The sequence below is a fragment of the Lissotriton helveticus genome, chromosome 12 (assembly GCF_964261635.1).
Source record: "Lissotriton helveticus chromosome 12, aLisHel1.1, whole genome shotgun sequence".
NCBI classification, from domain to species: Eukaryota; Metazoa; Chordata; class Amphibia; order Caudata; family Salamandridae; genus Lissotriton; species Lissotriton helveticus.
The window spans coordinates 2,570,556-2,591,721 of NC_136073.1; the positions used below are offsets into that span (position 1 = coordinate 2,570,556).

The 21,166-nt window shown below is 48.4% G+C and overlaps 1 protein-coding gene across 1 annotated transcript; it reads right to left on the reverse strand.

Moving 5' to 3' along the window:
• Positions 1-8,654: 8,654 nt before the first annotated feature.
• On the reverse strand, positions 8,655-19,751 carry RPS15 (ribosomal protein S15). Its single transcript, XM_078671411.1, has 4 exons — positions 19,653-19,751; positions 18,798-18,883; positions 18,213-18,447; positions 8,655-8,805 (listed from the first exon to the last, which is right to left on the reverse strand). Exons 1-4 carry the CDS (start codon positions 19,653-19,655, stop codon positions 8,692-8,694), a joined length of 438 nt encoding a protein of 145 aa, XP_078527537.1. The 5' UTR covers positions 19,656-19,751; the 3' UTR covers positions 8,655-8,691.
• Between the last annotated feature and the right edge of the window lie 1,415 nt (positions 19,752-21,166).

Below are 21,166 nucleotides of genomic sequence, written 5' to 3' on the forward strand. Positions count from 1 at the left end.
ATAACAAGCCCAGATCCAAATGGCTAAAGCCAGTCTGTCGCCTACTTGAGACTAGAGGCTATGCCCCAGCGTTAAGAATCTTACAATCCGATCCTAATACAGTACTGGCCTGTGGGGTAGCTAAATTTCTTAGCTGGGCGTGGGTGATTAGATTCAAAGCTATGTGATGAATTTTTTCCTCAGGCAATCCCCCATTTTTTTTTAACTAACTCAACGCTGTAAATGGTTTATTGCTGTTTTATCTTGTCCTTCTAATTATTTATTAAGTGTTTTAACTAATAACATGATTGTATTTCTATTGTTCTGTGCTTTTAAGATATTTCTATATCGAATAAAGCTTTGATATATATGATACAGCCCAGAGAAACAATCTCCCAAACACCTCCTCCTTCTAAAATGTCTTTCCAGAGACGAGACTGGCCTGTGGGTAAATGACTTCAAGGAGGGTAGACAGCAGTCTTCCCCCTCATCTGTGAAGGTGCTTGTCCTTGCACTTCAGGAGAGACAGAGCTCTGCAGCTTCCGCAGTGCTTGCTCCTCAGTGTCCATAATTGACCCTTCAGGGTGGGATATCTGTGCACCTGATAAGGGCCCGAGACTCTGCAGCTCCCCCGGAGCCCATAACAGATCCCTAGGGTAGTGCAAAGAACCCTCAAGGCAGACTTAATGGCTCCCTCCCAAGCACAACCTCAGCAGCAAATCTAACCTGCATCCACATTGGTTCAGCTAGTGAGCATTTCTCAAGGGTTTCTCCAAAAGATGCTCCTGGCAGGCCGTGTAGTACCAAGCAATGTAAACCTATAGCAAACCAAACCCAATAAAGTAACTTGTGGAGAAATGTAGTGCCAGATCATCCTTCATGCTCTACCAAAACCCTTACCATCTTGACACACTGCACCTTAGCAATGGCGTACCTAAAAGTCTTACCTGCTAAGAGTCTTATCAGGGTAAGGACTCCTCAAAAGCAACTCTCAGGAGACACCGTGAGGAATGCACCATCGTCCTGCAGGCTCTACTGTCCGAGTCCAGTCAGTGGCCATTAGCATACACCATATTCAGACAGGCTTTGGTGTTCAAGGGGAATTTGCAAGTTCTGCCTGCACGAAATACAGGGCCAGTATACCTACATCCAGAGAGGCCCAGACAGGCTTCTCTCACAAAGTCAGCACATTTGCTACCCACCTGTCGCCTGCTAAGGGCATTTGTCTCCTTGTACGGTTTGTGGCCTTTTAAAGTTCCTTGGGCTTCAGTCTCATACGGGTGCCTGGGAAGTTAGCATGTTTCAAGCCTCTGGCTCAATTAACTGCTAATCTTGCCTTTTCTGTCCTGCATATCTGACCGCAATTGGGAGGTGCCAAAGCAAGCGGCTTTAGATCATTCCATTTGAGGTTATGAGACTCTTTCCAGGAGGCACGGTCACTGAAACGTTGTACAAAGCAGTATTCTCGATTGCCTTTCTCCCCTTCAACCAGCTGCCCATGCTCTTTTCAACATCAAATATTCTTGCCAGGTTGCAAAGGAGAACCCAGACTCTCGGAGTTCTGAGGATACCGAGCTGCATTGAGCTCCATCATTCTCACATCTTGTATTCGCTTGTACTTCAATCACTCGTTCCTCTTCGAAGTGTGGTTAGCTTCAGTTGCTAGCAGTGATGTTGTGAGGTCATTATAGCCTATGCCTGTGGGTACGTTGGAGCAGTGGTGAGTCCGGCTCCTCGAGAAGCGGGTGCTACAGCCCAGGCTTCTGAAGTTCAAAATCACTCGCATTCTCGTGCTCCAAGGATGTGTCTATAGTCTTAAATTATTTTTAGTCTGCAGAAGTGGATTCACTGATGCTAGGAGCCATCAGGGACCTGAGGGGCACTACCAGATTAAAGCAGGGGAAGGGATCCGGTGAGAGAGTGTGCACAGTGGTATCTTACCTGCTAGCCGTGCCCTCTGAGCAGTTATCACTTGGCACTCCTCCACGGGCCATCAATACCTCTGTATGGGTGCTCCCACTGAAATGGTACCCGGTTTTTATTAAGAGCTTACTTTCTGCAATGTAGGGGTTCCACCTCTTGCCCACCAGTGTCCGGTCTGCCCCAGGGTTCCTGGGGATGTTGCGAATTACTGGGCAATAATCTGTGTGGGTGTCATTGTCTATTGCTGAATTCTGAAGGCCACCAAAACTATTAGTCCAGTTGGATAAAAAATAACCTCCTTTACCTACCAAACTCTCCAAGAGTGAGACGGGAGAGCTGCCGAGACTAACTCTAAGAGGTGGTGAGGTTAAAAGCTCAGATCACGAGGCTGCAAATAACACTCAAGGGCAAACCAGGGAAGATCTCAAAGGGGGGGCAGGACTTATCTAGGGTTAAGAAAAGATAAACCGTGAATTCCAGAAGCTTCTGGTATCATCTATGGCCAGGATATGACCGTGAACGTTTCTACAGCACTAATACGCATGCTCCGGGGATTAGGGTTGATCTTAAATGAACGCTGCCCAGTGTTGTCCTCTCGGGCTGTGCTGAGGCTGAACTTCTTGGGTCTTTACAAAGTTTATTAACAGCCATTTGGTGTCCGCCACAAACCGTAGACTGTAGCAACCAAGCTCTGATGTTTGGCTCAGGCGGGGAAGACTGGAAATGTTGCCGCTCAGGCTTACGCGGACTGAATGGTCCACTCTCAAAAATCCTAGCCAATGCAAGGGGCTTTAGCATCCGAAATGATCAAAATAGTAGGAGCTGGACATTCATAAACCTGAAAAGCAAAACATTTTATGAATCAGTCCGCGCCAAGGATGAGAATGAACGCCTCCATGTAGGGAGTTTTCCCCCATGGTTGGAAAGGCAGATGTCACCAGTTACATCTGGTAAATGTAGAAAGAGTTCCCAAAACAAAACTTCTTGTCGGGAAGGAAAATCTGATCATATGAAGACTTGAAATCAAGAAAAAGGCTAAATTCTGTGTAAAAATAATGCAGAAGCATTAAGCATTAAACGTTAAAATGAGAAGTTTGAACATAAAACCAGATGAGGCAATTTTTAACAAAACCAGGCTCAAGTGATTGGATTGCCTGGGTCTCTCGGATCACTTAGCTTCACTCCTCCCCCACCCCAATAAGTGTCTCCCTTTCTCCTACTCATTGAAAATTTAATTGAGTGGTATTCCATGAGACGTTAACCACAGTGCAGTTCAGAGGGGAAGAGGATGATACAGAACTAACAAGCGAGGCATCTTAGAAGTAAGCTCTGGCCTGAGACACTGGTTACGGGGGCGGTTTCTGCGCAGCTCTTAGACCTAAAGGGACACATCTTGCGAAATTGCACCTTATCCATGCAGTGCCCTTCTGGGCACAACGGAGATTACTTGCTGTAAACACAAAACATTAGCAACTATATCAGAGGGTGCGAAATTAATTTGTTATGGTTAATGGGAAATTATTGCTGTTAGCCAGACACCAGATGTTATACTGCAGATATCTAGTTGTTTTAAAAAAAATTGAAGTGGATTACACAAATGAACTCCAAATCACTGTTCAAAACCTTTGAAATACAAGGGCGACAAGTGTATCAGATCTAAAAGCTGCTTGGACAAGAGGACTAAGAACTAATTGCATTGAATGGGAGGTTTGAAAATGATCTTTTAGACCTTTTCTACTGGTAAAGTTAAAAACTAGCAAATGCATTTGTATGTCAAGGCACTCACCTAGATTTTGTACTAGTTTCGTGGCTGTCCAGGACTCTAGTGGTCATCCCCTTACGCAAGGTTGAATAATCCAATATCCCGGCACTCAAATGTGACAATTTAATTGCTTATATTTTTACCGTAAAGGACTAGATTTGCGCACAGTTCCTGAACATTCAGCCACAAATAACAATTTTGGTTCATATAAATGAATAGGTTTAATTAACACACATTAGAAACACCATCAGAAATTGATATACAAAACAGCCACAGAATGATACAAATTTCATTGGTGAAAAACTGGCCAAGAGAGGGTGATGACCAAAATATACAGGACAAATGAAATATATATATGTCCTCTTCTTGATCCTCAAGCATCACGGGGCCATCATAGAGTATCCTTAACTCAAGTATAGGTTCTCAAGTAAGTTATAATCTTCTCAGAACCTATACTTGAGTTAAGGATACTCTATGATGGCCCCGTGATGCTTTTTGATACAAAACGGTTACATCACTATGGTTCAGTGTAACGGAGGTTACGAAGACATGGAATATGGGCTGGACATATGAATTAAAGTAAAGAGGAGCTACAAAGTATATGGACAAAGTTATTCGCCAAACGGGCTTATCAAATCTCTGTTATTCGAAAGAAGATTACGGACATAGACATTAATAAACTTGCACTACAAATATTCAGAAGCCTTGAGGAAGTCACACGACGTGACGAAACACGTGTCGGCTGTTGCTTGAGGATCAAGAAGAGGAGGACATATATATTTTATTTGTCCTGTATATTTTGGTCATCACCCTCTCTTGGCCAGTTTTTCACCAATGAAATTTGTATCATTCTGTGGCTGTTTTGTATATCAATTTCTGATGGCGTTTCTAATGTGTGTTAATTAAACCTATTCATTTTGCTCCTGGACTTTAAGACAGATCTTCAGTTTTGTCTCGATTATTTCCAGTTATTTGAAAACTGCTCGAATGTATATACAATATGGTTATGTTCTGCTCTTAAGATACTGTATCAGATCGCCCGCAAATTTAAATGTGATCAGATCAGCAAGGGCTGAAAAAATATTATGGTCTGTGCATACTTTAATCACCAAAGACGTAATCAATAGATTTCTTATTCGAAGAAACCTGTGCAGTCCTGACCACCATTTTACCTGTGTGTTTGTTATTCTCCCAGAAACATTGGCCTGCTGTCTTTTTTTTTTTACTATTTGTTCTTCATTGTTAAAAATCTTAGTTATTGGTATGATTTTTCCATACAGGACTTGTGTAGATTTATTTGAGGTAGCTAATCACCCATGAGAGCATGCGGAGGCTAATGTGTTGGGTGTCCAGCCCAGTGGAAATGAGCCGAAGAGCCAGGTCTTTCTGCTGATTAAATACTGTCTTCATTAACTTGGCAGCTGCCGAGTCATTATTGTTCCGCGTTAACTGAAACGGTCTATTCTTATGAGGACGAATAATCAATAGTTTACATGCAAAGTGACTTTAAATACGTGCCAAATAGCGATAATTGTAACTAAATGGATTTGAAAAATAAACACCCAAAAAAAATTGATGTCCATTCCTCATCAGTCGAGACGTTTGTTACAGGACCATCTGAAGGTGGGTGTGGCTGGATGGAGTTCGATGCAATGGCAACTGAAATTGAATGAGCTGAAAGCTGAAAAAGAATGTTTTTTCCTTGGTAATCTATCCAACAGCGGCACTAAAGTTTTGAAATGCATGACAGTGAGGTGTTCTCAAGCCACCAAGGGTAGACGGGACCAGATTTGTTCTTTAGCAAGAAACTATTCAGTAAGCTCTAGGTTTCAGTAGCTGCCTATCCTTCGGAGCGCAGCAGACCTCCCAATATCAGACAGCCAAGACAACTCATTAGTGAAAGTAAAAGATGAAGCTGGTTAGAATCATCTTCAATTAACTTGTAGTAATCCAATTATTCCTGTCAACGTGGAAAAAAACGATAAAAAGCCAAATTACTCTAGCGCCATTCGAGAGATATTGCTCAGATTCCCAAATAACTCCTTACAGCTCTGGATGCCTCGTATATCAAGAGGAAACCTCAATCATATTTTATTTCTCTCTCAAATCAGACTCGTAATAGAAGTTATATGAGGCTATAAAAGCCCTTCCAATTCATGATTTTAACCCGCTGTGGGCTCGGAGGAATGGTCACTTCACACGTAGGCTCTAACTATTCACGAGTCCCAGGTTACATCTGCTATGTTGTTGCCCTAATCTTGCCAACGACAGCCAACATCTACTGGTCCAAGTAGATCAGGAAAAGTTACTGAGACATTGCAGGTAAGCATCCGATTTGTGCTTCAGTAATAATTCAGCCCAAGTTCTAGCAAGGGCTGGGAAGTCTGTTATTATTTGAACTGCACAATGCCCAGCACTAAGAAACGGACAAGTTCTATTCTTATTGCACAAATGAACGTTGATGAAAGGGATCAGAAATAAGCGTTGACACTTTTGTTATTGTCCTTTATACTATACTCTTCCCTTTTGGCTAATTGCGATATTGCCATCAACCTGAAATGCTGCTTTTGGAATTGAAATTTATTTCGTATTGCCAGATTTTATGAATGTGTAGACAATTTTTAATTCGTAAATTTTACGAAGTATCTATATGGAGGTTTGTATGCTACGGTTTTAATTATCTGTATAATAAAAGATTCAGAGTATACTACAATTATATATTTGCAGTTGCAAGTTTGTGTAAAGGCCGCTCCAACAACTGTTGATCGGAATGTTTGCAGGATTTCAGAAAAAGGAAAAAAAATTATTTGCTAATGTGAGCACAAATAAATGGATGCCACCCACTGTAGGGTCCAAAGTCTGAGACTAGGTCTCACTTCCAGCTGAAGATATTCAATCATAATAGCAACTTTCCAGATTTGGCAAAATTGAGCCCTTTGGCATGGCTTTCTACACATGTTCTACTCACTCGATTGTCTGTGCATTCGAGTCATCAGAATTTTTAAAAAAGTACTTTTTTGTTTTTCACTGACTAGTATTTTTGGTGAACCTTTACTCAAGATCTATTCTTTGATTGGACACTCTGCGAAAACTTACACAGTGAAAGGCACCGCTGCACTAACACGTGGCTAGTGAGGATTCTCCTTTAAAAATGTAAGTTTCTCATCTTGGTGACTGAGTTGTTGATATTGTTTCCCCAAGTAAGTCGCGATTGAAGCTTGGATTGATTCAGGGTCTTTACACACAGCCCCAAAGAAGTTTTGAGCAGGGTTCTGCGGCATTGCTAGTACTTCTATAGTGTCCCTATTTCCAGGAATCACTGTGCTGTTCAGCCGTGCATGTTGCGGCGAAATAACTCTTGGACTGCCTGCCGGTTATGGAATCTATAGGGGTCAGCTCACTATAGATCGCTTGCATAACAAAGTGAAAATGAAAAACAAAAAAAGGAGTAAAATTAAATAATCAAAACAAAAATCCAATACTGGGGAGAGGAGCTTTAAAAGTTTTGATGAGGAATAGTGCCAAAATACTTAGTGCCAATGTTAAGCCAACAGCCGCAGTACACCGGGACTTAGGCACAATTTGAGGCTGACAGCAATGGAGCCCACGACGGACACACCAGTGTCCTAGTCAAAGATTTTCCCTTCCAGCTAAAGTCTTAAGTCCCAACCCACCACAGTAGTTCACTTCTAAGCCCTAGCAAAGGACTTTGGGAGAGGCACTCAGACTCAACGTGTGTCAGAGGACAAAAGCGAAGTCCAGTGCAGCTGCAGATGTCACTGGCTGGTCAGCTGGATACCTCAGAGAAAAGGTTTCTTGCAGCTTGCTACACCGGTCAGCCAACTGACCATACAACTTCTCTTTTTTGGCCTGGGCACAAGAGAGCAGGACATGCCCTTCAGGTCTCTCCTCGGGTCACACACAACAGGTCCAGCCTGATCTGCTTTAGGTCTAAAAAATGTTCTGCAGAGGATGTTTGGGGATGCCACATTTACGCCTGGCAGTACCGATTGGGAACAACCTGTGGGCATTTCCTAACCAGCGGGGGACAGAATCCCAGGAAAAACACTACCCACTTAGAGCATTTATAACATGGCGAGTCTTCAGCCATACTAAAGGTGGGCTTGGAGGGCTGTGGGGTTTATTATGGTAATTCTACGGTCCTCTCAACCACTGTATCCACAAAAGACAGCAGTGCGTTCGGGCAGAATCCTTCAGCAATCAGAATGCATCAACAAGAATGGTCTTGGCATCTTTTGCTCGCCCCTTTGGAGCGTGCCCCGAGTGATAAATGTGATCACCGAATACATGTGGAGTGGGATTTGAAACCAGTGCCAACAGATCCCACCATGTTTGTTCTGTGGAGTCAGAAGTCATCCCTGCCCATTCAGGTCAGCCTACTGTTTGCTCCTGTGAGATTTTTCTGTCTGGCCTCAGTCCTGCAACGCAGGGAAAGCTTTGGGTGCTAACCACTTTAAAAACAGGTTAACACAAAACGTCTACATGTCCAGCTTTTAAAAACAACTCGTCCTACCTTGTGGGTTGCCACTTCAGGCAATACCTACACTGACCCGATAGCGTGGAACAAGCTCCCAGTGCTAAAAGTCAGAAAGTGGCATAGTACTTGGTAACTCCACGAGTTTCACCCACGCACCCCAGATTTCACTGCCACTGTAAAGGGTGGCACAATAGGTGCTTCAGTCCACTCGTGGCATTCAATTTCCAAACACTTACTACATTTTGTATCATACGAGGGACTTGTAGGCAAGTTAAATATGGCAATTCAAATGTGTGTATGGGGCGGCGCAGGCACTTTGTAGCTGGTTAGTAGGAGGAAGAGCACAGGGATCTAAAGGTAGTAGAAATTTAGGGTTGAGCAAAAGGCATAAAAAATTCGGCTGACGCAGAAAAGGAGATTTCCAACAGATATACAACACAGCCTGCACAGAAGCAACGGAATAGTGCCACACTGCCCAGACAAAGACAAGAGTCTAGTTGAGAAAACTTTATTTACAAACAGATGTCATTTACTTCAGAGGAATGAACCGAGAAGAATGAGTGGCACCGATACCCGGTCGGCCGTGCTTGACAGGCTTGTAAGTGATCGAAAATTCACCAAGGTAATGGCCAATCATCTCAGGCTGTAAGAGAAAATAAGAACAAATAAGTGCATAAATAAGTGTTATAATACAAAAGCAACATATTTAAACAGTCACAGACCAGAGATGCAGCGATTAAATTAGGCAACATCCCGTACCCTTAAAGGACTTCTAAGCAAGACCAAACACGCCTGGCTGCTCGTTTTAGTTTTAATGCTAGTTCATTCTAAACAAAAAGTAAATAAAAAAAACAAAAAAACAGTAGCAGTCAGCATCAAATCCCACCACCCACAAGACAATCACTTACATTCTGACCTAGAAAGTGCATAAGCAATACCCCAGCCCTTATCCCTCAAACATGAACGTCATATACGCACAATCAAATGATTAACACAAGAAAGTAGCCAGAACAAAATAATAAGACATTACAAACCAAATCAGATTTAAGCCTGCACTAGTAAGCCCTTATATGGAGACCACTGCGCGGCAGTGAGAGGAACCCTTAACCCTGCTTGCAAGTCAGGCCGCTCCCCACGCCACACAGCACCTCCTGTGTCCTTGCCTCTTCCCTGCACGTTTGCCGCTCCTCCGCATCATTCTGTACCAGTGATTGTGTTTCCTGCAATTGTGGTAATTGTCTTCTGATTGTTGCCTGCTTCTCTCCACTTTCCTTTTGTGCCCCTTACTGTTTTACCTTTACCTGTATTATGCAGACCCCCCCCGTACTTTTATTGCGCTGACCCATTTTGCCTTCTGTATCCAGTGTTAACCCTCGGTCCCACCGCTGCCTCCCCGCGGCTCACCCCCTCGCTCGCCCCCACGTCCCAGCTGCTCCTCCCTCACACCTCCCCTTGTATGGAGACTGCTGCTGGCGCACCTAAAGCAAGCCTGTATGCGCCTGCCCACGCCAGAAACCCTGCTCCCCACGAACGCCACGACGACCGCCTCCGCTACGACTGCAGCGCCCTCCACACACTCAACGTCGTACGATCACGCACCTGCTGCCTGGCTGACCTTAATCACACCCAATGACCCTTCTCTTGCCGAACTCCGGCTTCACCAGCATCCAGCCTGCCAACCCTCCTCTGAAAGAACCCAACTTCCTCAGATGCATCCTGCTCAACACCCGATCTGCCCACAAACACGCCGAACTCTGGGACCTACTTGACACCAACGCCCCAGACGTTACCTTCTTGGCGGAGACCTCGCTGAACCCCTCCTCGGCACCCGACATCGCCACAGCCATCCCGGAAGGCTACAAGATCACCCGCAAGGACCGCACCAATGGAGGAGGAATTGCCATTGTCGAGATTTTTAGGGTGTTTCTGTGGACAGACACAGACTACACCTTCAGCACTGCCGAACACCTGCACTTCCAGATCCACACCGACCAACACCACCCTCAGAGGTACCCTCATCTACAGACCCCCCGGACCCCGACCGCAGTTTAGCGACTCAATCGCCGAGTTAATCCGTACACACGCCTTCGCCTCCATGGACTACATCCTCCTCGGGGACCTGAACTTCCATCTCGAGAACAATGACTCCAACTCTTCCACCCTAATCGACAACCGACGCCGCAGCCCGTAGGCTCAGACAGTGGATAGACAACTGTGCCAACACCCTCGCCCCGCTCAAGAAGCCCTCCAACACCCATACCAGCAAGAAAGCCAGCTGGTTCACCGAAGGCCTCCAAGCGAACCTGCCAAAAACTCAGAAAAACAGGATGTGTGAACGAACACCGGAAAGATACACAACCCACAAGAACGCCACCCGCAGACACCACCAACTAATCAGATCCGCCAAAAGGACCTCCTTCAAAGACCGCCTAGACAACAACGCACACAACAAAGCGCTATTAAACTTCGTGAAGGAACTCTCCAACCCCAGCGACATCCCACCATCACAAGACCTGTGCAACTCGCTAGCCACCTTCTTACATCACAATATCGCAGACATCCACGACCGCTTCAACACCCCGGCAACAGCTGAGACCCCCGCTCCCACAACCACCTCCTGCTCCGACCAACATAAACAACAACGACACCATCAAGAACACCATCCACTCCAGATCCCCGGAAACCCCCGCACACACCACATCTTCAACAAAGCCAGCAGCACCATCGCACCCCATCTCCGGAAAACCATCAACATCTCCTTCAAGACCACGAAGTTCCCAGAGAGCTGGAAGCACGCAGAGATCAACACCTTACTCAAGAAACCCATGGCGGACCCCAAGAACTTCCAAGCCATCTCCCTGCGAAGGTCATCGAAAAAGCAGTAAAAAACAACTGACCAGCTTCCTCGAGGAGAACAGCATCCTGGACCCGTCCCGGTTTCGCAGCAACCACAGCACCGAGACTGCCCTCATCACCGCCACCGGCAACATAAGGACCCCGTTTAACAGAGAAACCGTTGTCCTCATCCTCTTGTCCAGGTCAGCCGTCTTAGACACGGTCTGCCACCACACACTATGAACACACCTCCACAATGCCGGAATCCAAGAGAAGACCCTGGACTGGACCACCTCCTTCCTGTCTGGCAGAACAGTGTCACCCTCCCCCCCCTTCCGCGCCGAAGCCACCAAGATCATTTGCAACATACCCCAGGGCTCATCCCAACGCTGATCAATATCTACATGGCACCGCTCACCCATATCGCCCGACCTAAACATCTCCTACATTGACATCCAGCTGATCCTCACACCGCCAAAACCAACCTCCATGAAAGCAGTCGCCAACTGGATGAGAAACAGCCAACTGAAGCTGAACTCTGACAAGACTGAGGTCCTCATCCCCAGATCCACCCAGTTGGCCTGGGACGACTCCTGGTGGCCGACTGAACTAGGAGCACCCCCTACACCGACCGACTGACCACGCACGCAGCCTAGGGGTCACCCTCAACTCCACCCTTTCCATGACGAAGCAGGTCAACACTGTCTTCTCTTCCTGCTTCACCACCCTCCGCATGCTTCTCAGAATCTTCACGTGTATCCCCACTGAAACCAGAAGGATGGTCACCCAGGCCCTCGTCAGCAGTAGACTGGACTACGGCAACGCACTAAGCAGGGGCCCTGGCCAAACTCCTGAAACTGCTCTAACACATCCAGAATGCCTCTGCACGCTTGATCCTCGACATACGCCGCTACCACATCACACCCCACCTAAGAGACCGGCACTGGCTCCCCATCAACAAGAGGATAAACTTCAAGCTCCTCACCCATGCACACAAGGCTCTCCACAGCCCCCGGCCAACATAACTTAAGAGCCCACTCAGCCTCTACACCCCCACCTGCCAGCACCGATCACCACGCCCTCGCCACAGCCCCCGCATCCAAAGAGTGACCGCCGACGGCAGATCACTCTCCCACCTCACCACCAAGACATAGAACACCCTCCCCATCTTCCTGCGGCAGACCGAAGACCTCCTAACCTTCAGGAGACTCAAGACATGGCTCTTCGAAAAGTAGCAGCGTCCCTCACACCTGAGACCCTCACGGATAAGTAGTGAGCTTTATAAATGCTATGATTGATTGAAGTGCAAGTACAGTCTGCCCAAACTGCTATGGTTATACTAATGGCAGGGTGCAAGCTATATAAAAATTCTAAACAAATGATCGCCACTTTGGCTACATTACTTAGCAATCAGAAACTCCGACCAGACGTTTCTTTTTTTAATGCTGGAGAGAATTCAATCTCCAGGATTAAACAGTGAACGGTGGCCACTGTTTTACTGCAAAGTCCATCGATCTCCACAACAGCAACTAGGCTTGGACGCGCACAAACGCTGGGCACCATACACAACTCGAGTGATAAACTGCACTCAATCAACTGGGAAAGGTTCCATCCAACTGTAGCCAATATGGACTGATGCGATGTGTTAATTATGTGGCAACTATGTTAACGCAAGTGGCACGAAGAAATCTAAAGGGGGGGGGGGGGGGCTATGGTATTTGCAGTGACAAAAAAAAAAATTGCTCATGATCTAGTGGAACAGATGCATTTTGAAGCTTGTCACAGTTCTTCACAAATAGGGCGGTATTGGGAACGCAAAGCAGCCCTGGCGATTGTGACAGACCAGTCCCCCTGCTGCATTTGTTACTGAGGGCAGATATAGCAGCACCCCTGCAAACCCGATCCTTTGTGACAAACAGCCCCCACCCTTCCAGTCTCAAGAGAAAAGCTTGATGCCAGTTACAGCAAGTCCAGGTCTGTCCACAAAGGGGTTTGGGCAAAAGCCTGGTGGTATAGGGTTCTTTTGTAGAGGTCAGGAGGAGGGTAAACGAGCGCTCACTGATCAAGAACAGCACAGCCTGGAAGAAACAGGTTGTGGTAAGCAGGTCTAACCCTCCCCCCACAGGGGTTGAGCCGGAGGTAACATCCGAGGACACGGAGAACCTGGGGCTTCTCACAAGCTTCAGCACCCCCCCTCCTGAAGAGCTAGTCAGGATATGTCTCTCTGTAAAATCTGGCTCCCCTTTGGATCCGGTGTCCCCTAAACGGTTGAGAGACAGCCTGGAGGTCCTGGAGCCTTACATTAGGCATGTCCTGGATGTCTCTTTTAAGTCTGGCATGTTACCTAAGGGGTGGAAACAGGCAGTTGTGCTCCCTCTCCGGAAGAAACCTCACATTAGTTTTGAGGTGTTAGAAAATCTGAGGCCCATCTCTCTCTTGCCTTTCATGTCCAAAGTGGCTGAGAAGGTGGTAAACACCCAAATTATGGAATATGTGGAGGAGGCAGGGCTGCTCCATACTACGCAGTTCGGCTTTAGACCCCGCCATTCGACGGAGTCTGCCTTACTGATGGCTACTGAACATCTGAGACAGGGTGTAGATGAGGGGCATACGATGGCCTTGATCCTGTTGGACCTCAGCGCGGCGTTCAACACTGTAGCACATTCCACCTTGCTACAGTGTCTGAGCAGAGGTGGCATTGCTAATACCGCGCTGAGGTGGATCCAGGCCTTCCTAACGGGCAGAAGCTTCCAAGTGAGACTGCTACTCCAAAGGGGTCCCTTTGGGCCAGGGCATGCCTCAGGGCTCGTCTCTGAGCCCGACCCTTTTTAATCTGTATGTAGCGCCTCTTGCCTCCATTGTACTGAGTCATGGCCTCCAAATAGTATCCTATGCCGATGACACGCAGCTGGTCATCTCCCTGTCGCACGCGCCCTGTCTTGCTGCAGATGGCTTCCGGTCGTGCATGAAAGATCTTGCCGATTGGATGGCTATGAACGGTCTAAAACTTAACGGTAGCAAGACAGAGGTGCTTGTGGTGGGGAGAGACCAGTCTGCTTGGTCATCGGCTTGGTGGCCACCGTGCCTAGGGCCGACCCCCACCCCCTGTCCGGAGGCAAAAAACCTGGGAGTGTGGTTTGATGCGGGTCTCACTTTTAGGCCCCAAATCAACCGTGTGGTGGGTATGTTTTTTGGAGTCCTGAAAAGGCTGAGGAAAGTTCTGGAACTATTGCCTATGGAGGCCCGTAAAACCCTGGTACATGCATTGGTGACCGCAAGGTTGGATTATGCGAACCTGCTGTACCTGGGAGCACCTGGGAAAAGTTTTGGTCGCCTTCAAGTGCTGCAGAATGCGGCAGCACGTTTGATCCTCAGGCTGCCCAAAAGGGCTCCCTCGAGGGAAGCCTTGCAGAAGCTACACTGGCTCCCTGTGAGGAGCAGAATAGAGTACAAGGCCCTCTGCACCTGCCATCGGATTCTGAATGGCAGGGCACCTCGACCACTGCAGAGCTTGATTGAATCCTATGAACCAGCTCGAGCGCTAAGATCTGCGGGTGGAGGATTGTTGAGAATCCCCAAGGTTAAGAAAGCCCGTATGGGAGGCAGATCGTTTAGGTATTTAGCGGCAAACCATTGGAACAAACTTCCGGTAGATCTACGCTTAGAACCGGCAGAAACTAAGTTCCGCGCTAAATTAAAAAAAATACCTATATATCAGATAGGCTGCCCGCCCGTCAGCTAAACTTCCATCTTCTGCCTCTCTCACCTTAGCGCGGGGACACGCCGATGTGCGCAACTCACCGCTCTACAAATGCCCCTATTATTATTATTATTATTATAGGAATTGTAACATTCAGATATCAGAAGACAAGCCACAGGCATGTTCTCCAACTGTAATACTAGACAGAGGGCTGGCTGCAGTAGTTAGAGGATACCAATTGCAGGGACTAAATATGCCACCAGGAAGGAACAAGTCAGAGCTTCAGAAGAAAAGTGGACTGGACTGAATTACACACTAGCTGTACATGAAAGAAACTAGTACTACAAGGGACCGCAGAGTCTATATAACAGGAAGGATGACAAAGCAGCAAACGAGAAAATGTAGAAACGAAGGTAGTGTGTATTACCCCGGTTCGCACCACGCACGGCAGGTGTGAAAAATATGGCTCCACGTTGACCTAATATCCACGCATGCGGATGTGCAGCCACTCACCCCGTGTGCCACCCCTCTACAGGCCAAAAGGGAGAGCAGCTATGGCGTTGCCACCCCCAAGCCCCACTTGACGGTCTGATAAATCATGAGACGCACGTGGGGACGTGCAGGAAGCTATTTTCCTCCAGCGTGTTGGGAGAAAGTATCTCCCACAAAGGAGAACGCAGGATGGAAGGAATTTTGTCCCGGTCGTCCTACAGCTTCCCCAAATAGAAATGTGAAGAAAATGACTTTCTAAATTTGGGCTTTGAAGGGTATTCCAATTAAGAAATGGTTAGAATCCACACCAGTCACACCTCCCTGGACTCTCCCCTGGGTTTCTGATGGTTTCCCAAGGTGGCAGCTGAGCTGGGACTGACAATCCACAGCCTGCAACCTGATAAAACAAAAAAACTATCATTCTGCTGGGTGAAAAAGGATGTCTCTTAGGGCACATTTTGAGGGGTTCATGTTGCAGCTGCATGGCCCGTCACACAAGTGGTGTACCATTTCTTATTCAGGAGCAATGAGGGAATGTATACAGAACAGTAGGCCATGTGTTATTACCAACTGACCATCTCTACGTTTGTGCCTTTTCACATGTAAGGAACAGTGAAGCAAGATTTGAAAAACGCACTCATACTGGCTTTTGTTTCAGATGGCCCATAAGTTCAGAGATGCATAAACGACCACTGCACCTGAACTCAGAATCTGGTGTACATTTCAGAAATGGTTTCTTGAAATACTTTCTCCATTCTTTATAATTTACCATATAAATAACTATAGTCAGTAGACAATGAAAGACCATTGGCTGTAGGTACCTCTAGATCTTCGAGAGCATACATGTCCTCTGTATCTACAAAACGAGAAGGGTCCAGTGGACACAACGGTATATTGCATTAGAAAATCTGCCATTGTAAGACGACAGATGAAAATACACACAAATGGTTTCTTTTCCCCCAAATCCATTTTAAATTATTTTCTTATTGCAACTGGTACTCGTTTCCACCACAAACTTGAAGGAGGTTGAAATCACAAGATATTGGCCATCTCCCATTAAAATATCAAAACTGTACAAAAAAAATGTTTCAGATTCAAGCACGCCTGTCCCCGAAACCCTCAGTTGATGCCATTTGCAGGGGAAAACAAGCACTCTCCAGCAGACTCAACAAACCCTGGGTCCTATTAGATTACCTACGATATTGGGGGGGGGGGACGCAAACTTTGTGTGGATGGCTACCGTGGACAAAATGTTAAGAGGCTTAAGCATGAACTATCCCAAATAGCTAAAAAAACATGGCTTAGCACGAAAGGGGGGGTGGGGGCATAAAAATGGAGATAACCTAGAAGTAAGCCGCAATACACCAACTGGTAGTGAGGCGGAAATGGACAAGAGCCTCGAGTCCCAGGAGAAGCAAGTGATTTTTGTGATGCTTTGATAGCTATTTGTTGACTAAACCTAGTTACCTAGCATTTTAGGTGACCTATCAGGTCAAAAGCAGCACAAGATAGAATGAAAAATGGAAGGATTAAAGAACATGAAGTTGTGTGAGCGTGTCTTTCCCTTTGAAATACAGAGACGCAATGTTGGAGCATATCAATTGTGTTTGCTGAAAGGCGGGTACAACAAACAGGTAGGTGAAAACTATATCTATCAGCATCTTCAAAAAGGTATTTTGGCAAAGAATGGTTGGTAGAAATGTAAGAATTATGCGATTTTTTGTTCTGGTGAAAGGAAAACAGTAGACGTATAACAAGATTTGTCGGTACTAGGGGGGTGGGGGGTTTAAGTAAAACGATTAAGCAAAGAAGTTAGGAGGTGAGAGCAAGAGGTTTGATAGTGTTCTGAAAAGCTCAGATACATTTTCTTAATAGCAGATAACATGCCAGCATAGATTTTGATGGTTGATGTGGTGAAAAGCTATACAACTCTAATATAAAGTATGATCACATCACAGTACATACAAACATACACTAGGCTAAACGATATCCTAGCTTTATAAATGAAAGTAGTTAAAGAAACAAATTTGGTTTTTCAAACCACTGTTAACGGCACCCCAATCCATACACAAGAAATGGGACACCCATGATGCACCCAGAGATGCCACATCACCCATATTATGCAGGTGGCCATTCAGATTCCATCGAGTAGTGGAAGCCCATGATACAGCATTGTTTAAAACCAAGTTACTGAATGATTTAACTTTTCCACAAGGGCAACACGTGGTGCGGGAATACACTCAAGCCATTACGACACCCAACATGTAGACATCTGCACTCATTGTGCCATTCACTACTGTGGCATAAGTATGTATTGCCATTGCTTCCGGTTACCTCGAGTAGCCGGACTGCTGCAGTGCAATCGTTTTTGACAGGTAAAAACCTTCGTTTTTATTAAAAAAGGCACCTCTATGTAAACGTAAGCCTTGTAGTTTACAGGGGAGGGTGCATGGTATTTACAAGTGGGACATTCATAAAATTAGTGTTACCATATTGCTACTGTGAGACTAAAAAGCTATCATCGCCTGCAGAATTTTTAGGTTGTGATTTCTATTAATCTTCCATAATTCCTTAAGTGTATGAACCACAGCTTGCCTCCAGCATTAGTTATCTTCATGGTCTCAGACTATGACATACATGCACGAAGACCTGCCATTTTGCCACACTCCTCTGAAGGTGGTAGCCCTCACTAGTTTTCTTACTTCTCCAAACAAGACATCTGTGGGGGGTGTTCCTTGCATATACACGTCCCCCACTTTTAGGCTTATCTTGAACAAATTACCAGCACAAACCACTGGTGATCCCATGGCCACACCACCATTTAATAACGAGCAGACCACAAACACCACCAGGTTCTCACATTCAAAATCAGCCTATAAGGCAACTGACAACCACACTTTCAGAATCCTGCAGCAAGCCCTGGGAGGGCAGACTCCTGCCACCTCAAACACTCATCGGGCGAGGTACCTCTGAAGCAATCCACCCACTCTGTACTACACACGAATGACAGCTGCCCAGCTCACCTTGATCTCCACCTGGTTGAAGGTCTTCCCGTTGTAGACGCCCACCATGCTGCCCACCATCTCCGGGAGGATGATCATGTCGCGCAGGTGAGTCTTCACCACCTCTGGTTTCTCCATGGGCGGGGCCTCTTTCTTGGCTTTGCGGAGGCGCTTCAGGAGGGAGTGCTGCTTGCGGCGCAGGCCCCGGTTCAGCCTCCGGCGCTGGCGGGCGCAGTACAGCTGCATGATCTGCTCACTGTGGGGGGGAGAAAGCATCTCAATCAATACTGTGAAGGGGAGGTCTGTGGTGGGCGACCTGCAAGAGAAGTCACTGCTGGGGAAGCGACTGCAGATGGGAGCTGGGGGGGAAGGCGCCTGGGGCAGGGCCACACATTACACCAACTCGAGATTCAAAGAGATAAGGCTACATGTGGGAAGCAGGCGTTTGATGCCGATGCAAGGCCACATGCAGGGCTAGAGGGGGGGGAACATGTCTGGCACCGTCCGGCGGTCCCTGCAGGGGCGGCCAGGCTCTTGCCACATAATGCATCAACACACACCGCCCCTGGGTCAGCCCCGCACGGGTACAAGGCACGTCAGACTCACTAGGACATGTCCAGCAGCTGGTCCAGGTCCACGCCCCGGTAGGTGAACTTCCTGAAGGTTCGCTTCTTCTTCTGCTCGACTTCCGCCTGCAAGAGAGAGACACCGTCAACCGAAGGGCGACCACCAACCGACCCCCCCAGACCCCGACACCCCCAGAGCCCGCCCGGCACCTCCACCCGGCCCTGGTGCGACGCGGACATGCACCTGGAGAGCGGGGGTCCCAGGGGGCCCCTCACACCCCAGACCCAAGGCTCCAGCCAGCCCCCCCCCCCGCCCGCCTCCAGGGCCCGGCTCCAGAGCCCCCCTGGTCCTCCATGCCCCCTCCCAGCGCCCGGCTCCAGAGCCCCCCTGGTCCTCCATGCCCCCTCCCAGCGCCCGGCTCCAGAGCCCCCCTGGTCCTCCATGCCCCCTCCCAGCGCCCGGCTCCAGAGCCCCCCTGGTCCTCCAGCGCCCGGCTCCAGAGCCCCCCTGGTCCTCCATGCCCCCTCCCAGCGCCCGGCTCCAGAGCCCCCCTGGTCCTCCATGCCCCCTCCCAGCGCCCGGCTCCAGAGCCCCCCTGGTCCTCCATGCCCCCTCCCAGCGCCCGGCTCCAGAGCCCCCCTGGTCCTCCATGCCCCCTCCCAGGGCCCGGCTCTCCCGAGGCTCGGCTCCGGGCGGGGGGAGCCTCCGGCCCCGTGAGCCCTCCAGACCCCCCCCCCCCCCGTGAGAGCGGGGCCGCGGGGAGAGGCCGGCGGCGGCCCCGGGCCCCTTCCCCCCGGCTCGGGGCGGGATGGCGGCGGATGGCCGGGCCCCTCAGCCCCGGCTCGGGGCGGGATGGCGGCGGATGGCCGGGCCCCGGGCCGCGGCTGCACCCACCATTTTGACAGCAGCGCTGGGAAAGGACAGATCTCGCGCGAGGCCCGGTTATGTCGCGAGAGGTAGAGGACGACTTCCGGGTTACGTCATCGTCACGTCCGGAAACTACGTAAATAAAAAACACCCAACCCTCACAGTTCTAATCGACATGGAAGAAAACAAACAAGCACTGGTAAAGGCAAGAGGAGACTCCGACCGACCCGCCACCACCTCACACGGGGCACCGGGCGTCACACGCCTGCGGCTCCCTCCGCACCCGGCAGGAAACACGGCCGAGGTCCAAAGTAAGAGGTGTACAAAGACCCCTGGACACCCGAGGTGAGGACACCCTGCAGCCCAACGACGCCACCCCGGCCCCCGCCTCACACTGTCAGTTGAAGGGCTGCACCTATGAGGGAGCTGTTGGACCGGGTAAGCGAGGCTAACGGGGTATAAAACAGGATTTTAGAAAATAACCCCTTTTAACATGGTCACCCCTCCACACACACTTGTTGCCAGGCCCCCTGCTCTGTCCCTCCGCTGTAGGATTGTTCCATTAACCCTTTGGATCCCTCTTAAGTCCTAGTAAGGGGCATCCCTGGTACTTGGGGCGCTGGACCTAACGAGGGCTCCTAAAGGCTGCAGTACACCTTGTGCCGCCCTAAGGGACGCATCAGCAAGCTCATGCAAGCTGCCTCTGCAGGCTGCGTGTCCTGGTGCAGAGACGACTCAGAGTCAACATGACACACATCCGTGCCATATCTGCCAACACTACATGTGGTGCAGGTAAGACCCCACTACGGCAGGCATTAAAGCCCTAAGGCAGGGGGCACTATACCCATATGTGGGTATATCTGCATGAGTGGGTGTGTCCCTGTGATATCTTAGTTCACCCTTAAATATCGCAAGTGCACAGTGTAACGATAATGAGCACATGGGCTGGACACTCGTCATTACGAGTTCCCCAGCTACATGATGGCCTCACTGTATCCCAAGGTGTTTGCTATCAAACACCTTGTCTTAATTAACCCACACTGATGCCAGTGCTGCATTTATTAACAGATGCACCCAAATAGCACCTTAGAGGTGCCCTTGAAAACCTTCCGACTACTAGTGTGTTGACTGACTGGTCTCAACCAGCCAGCCACCCTAGAAAAATTTCTGACCTCCCGAGGTAAGAGCCTTCCCTCTAGGAGGACAGGAACAAAGCCTATTCTGGGTGGAGGTGTTCATACCTCGTCCAAGCAGGATGGGTATTCCAGGGTGGGAAACTTCAAAGGCCCTGCCACCTTTGATATGTGACCCCAAGCCTCTCCAGATAGTGGAGGTGCCCACCCCCTGTCCTGACTCCACTTTAGGCGACAAGAACGGCAGGAACATTATTTAGATTAGGTGGTGTGCCCACATTCAGCCAGCACCACCCCTAGGATGGGCCAGCTGACATGGACCCCCAATTTTTAGAATACTCTAGCTTGTGTTGGAAAGAATTAGCCTATTAGGGTCGGGGTTATGCCCACTTCCCACAGAAAGTGGTC

Bases quoted from the DNA above. Each gene is read 5' to 3' on its own strand.
- RPS15 (XM_078671411.1), bottom strand. The intron at 18,448-18,797 runs GTGAGTCTGACG...TCCCCCCCACAG, and splicing joins CAGCTGCTGGACATGTCCTA to TGAGCAGATCATGCAGCTGT. The intron at 8,806-18,212 runs GTGAGCTGGGCA...TTTCTCTTACAG, and splicing joins TCAACCAGGTGGAGATCAAG to CCTGAGATGATTGGCCATTA.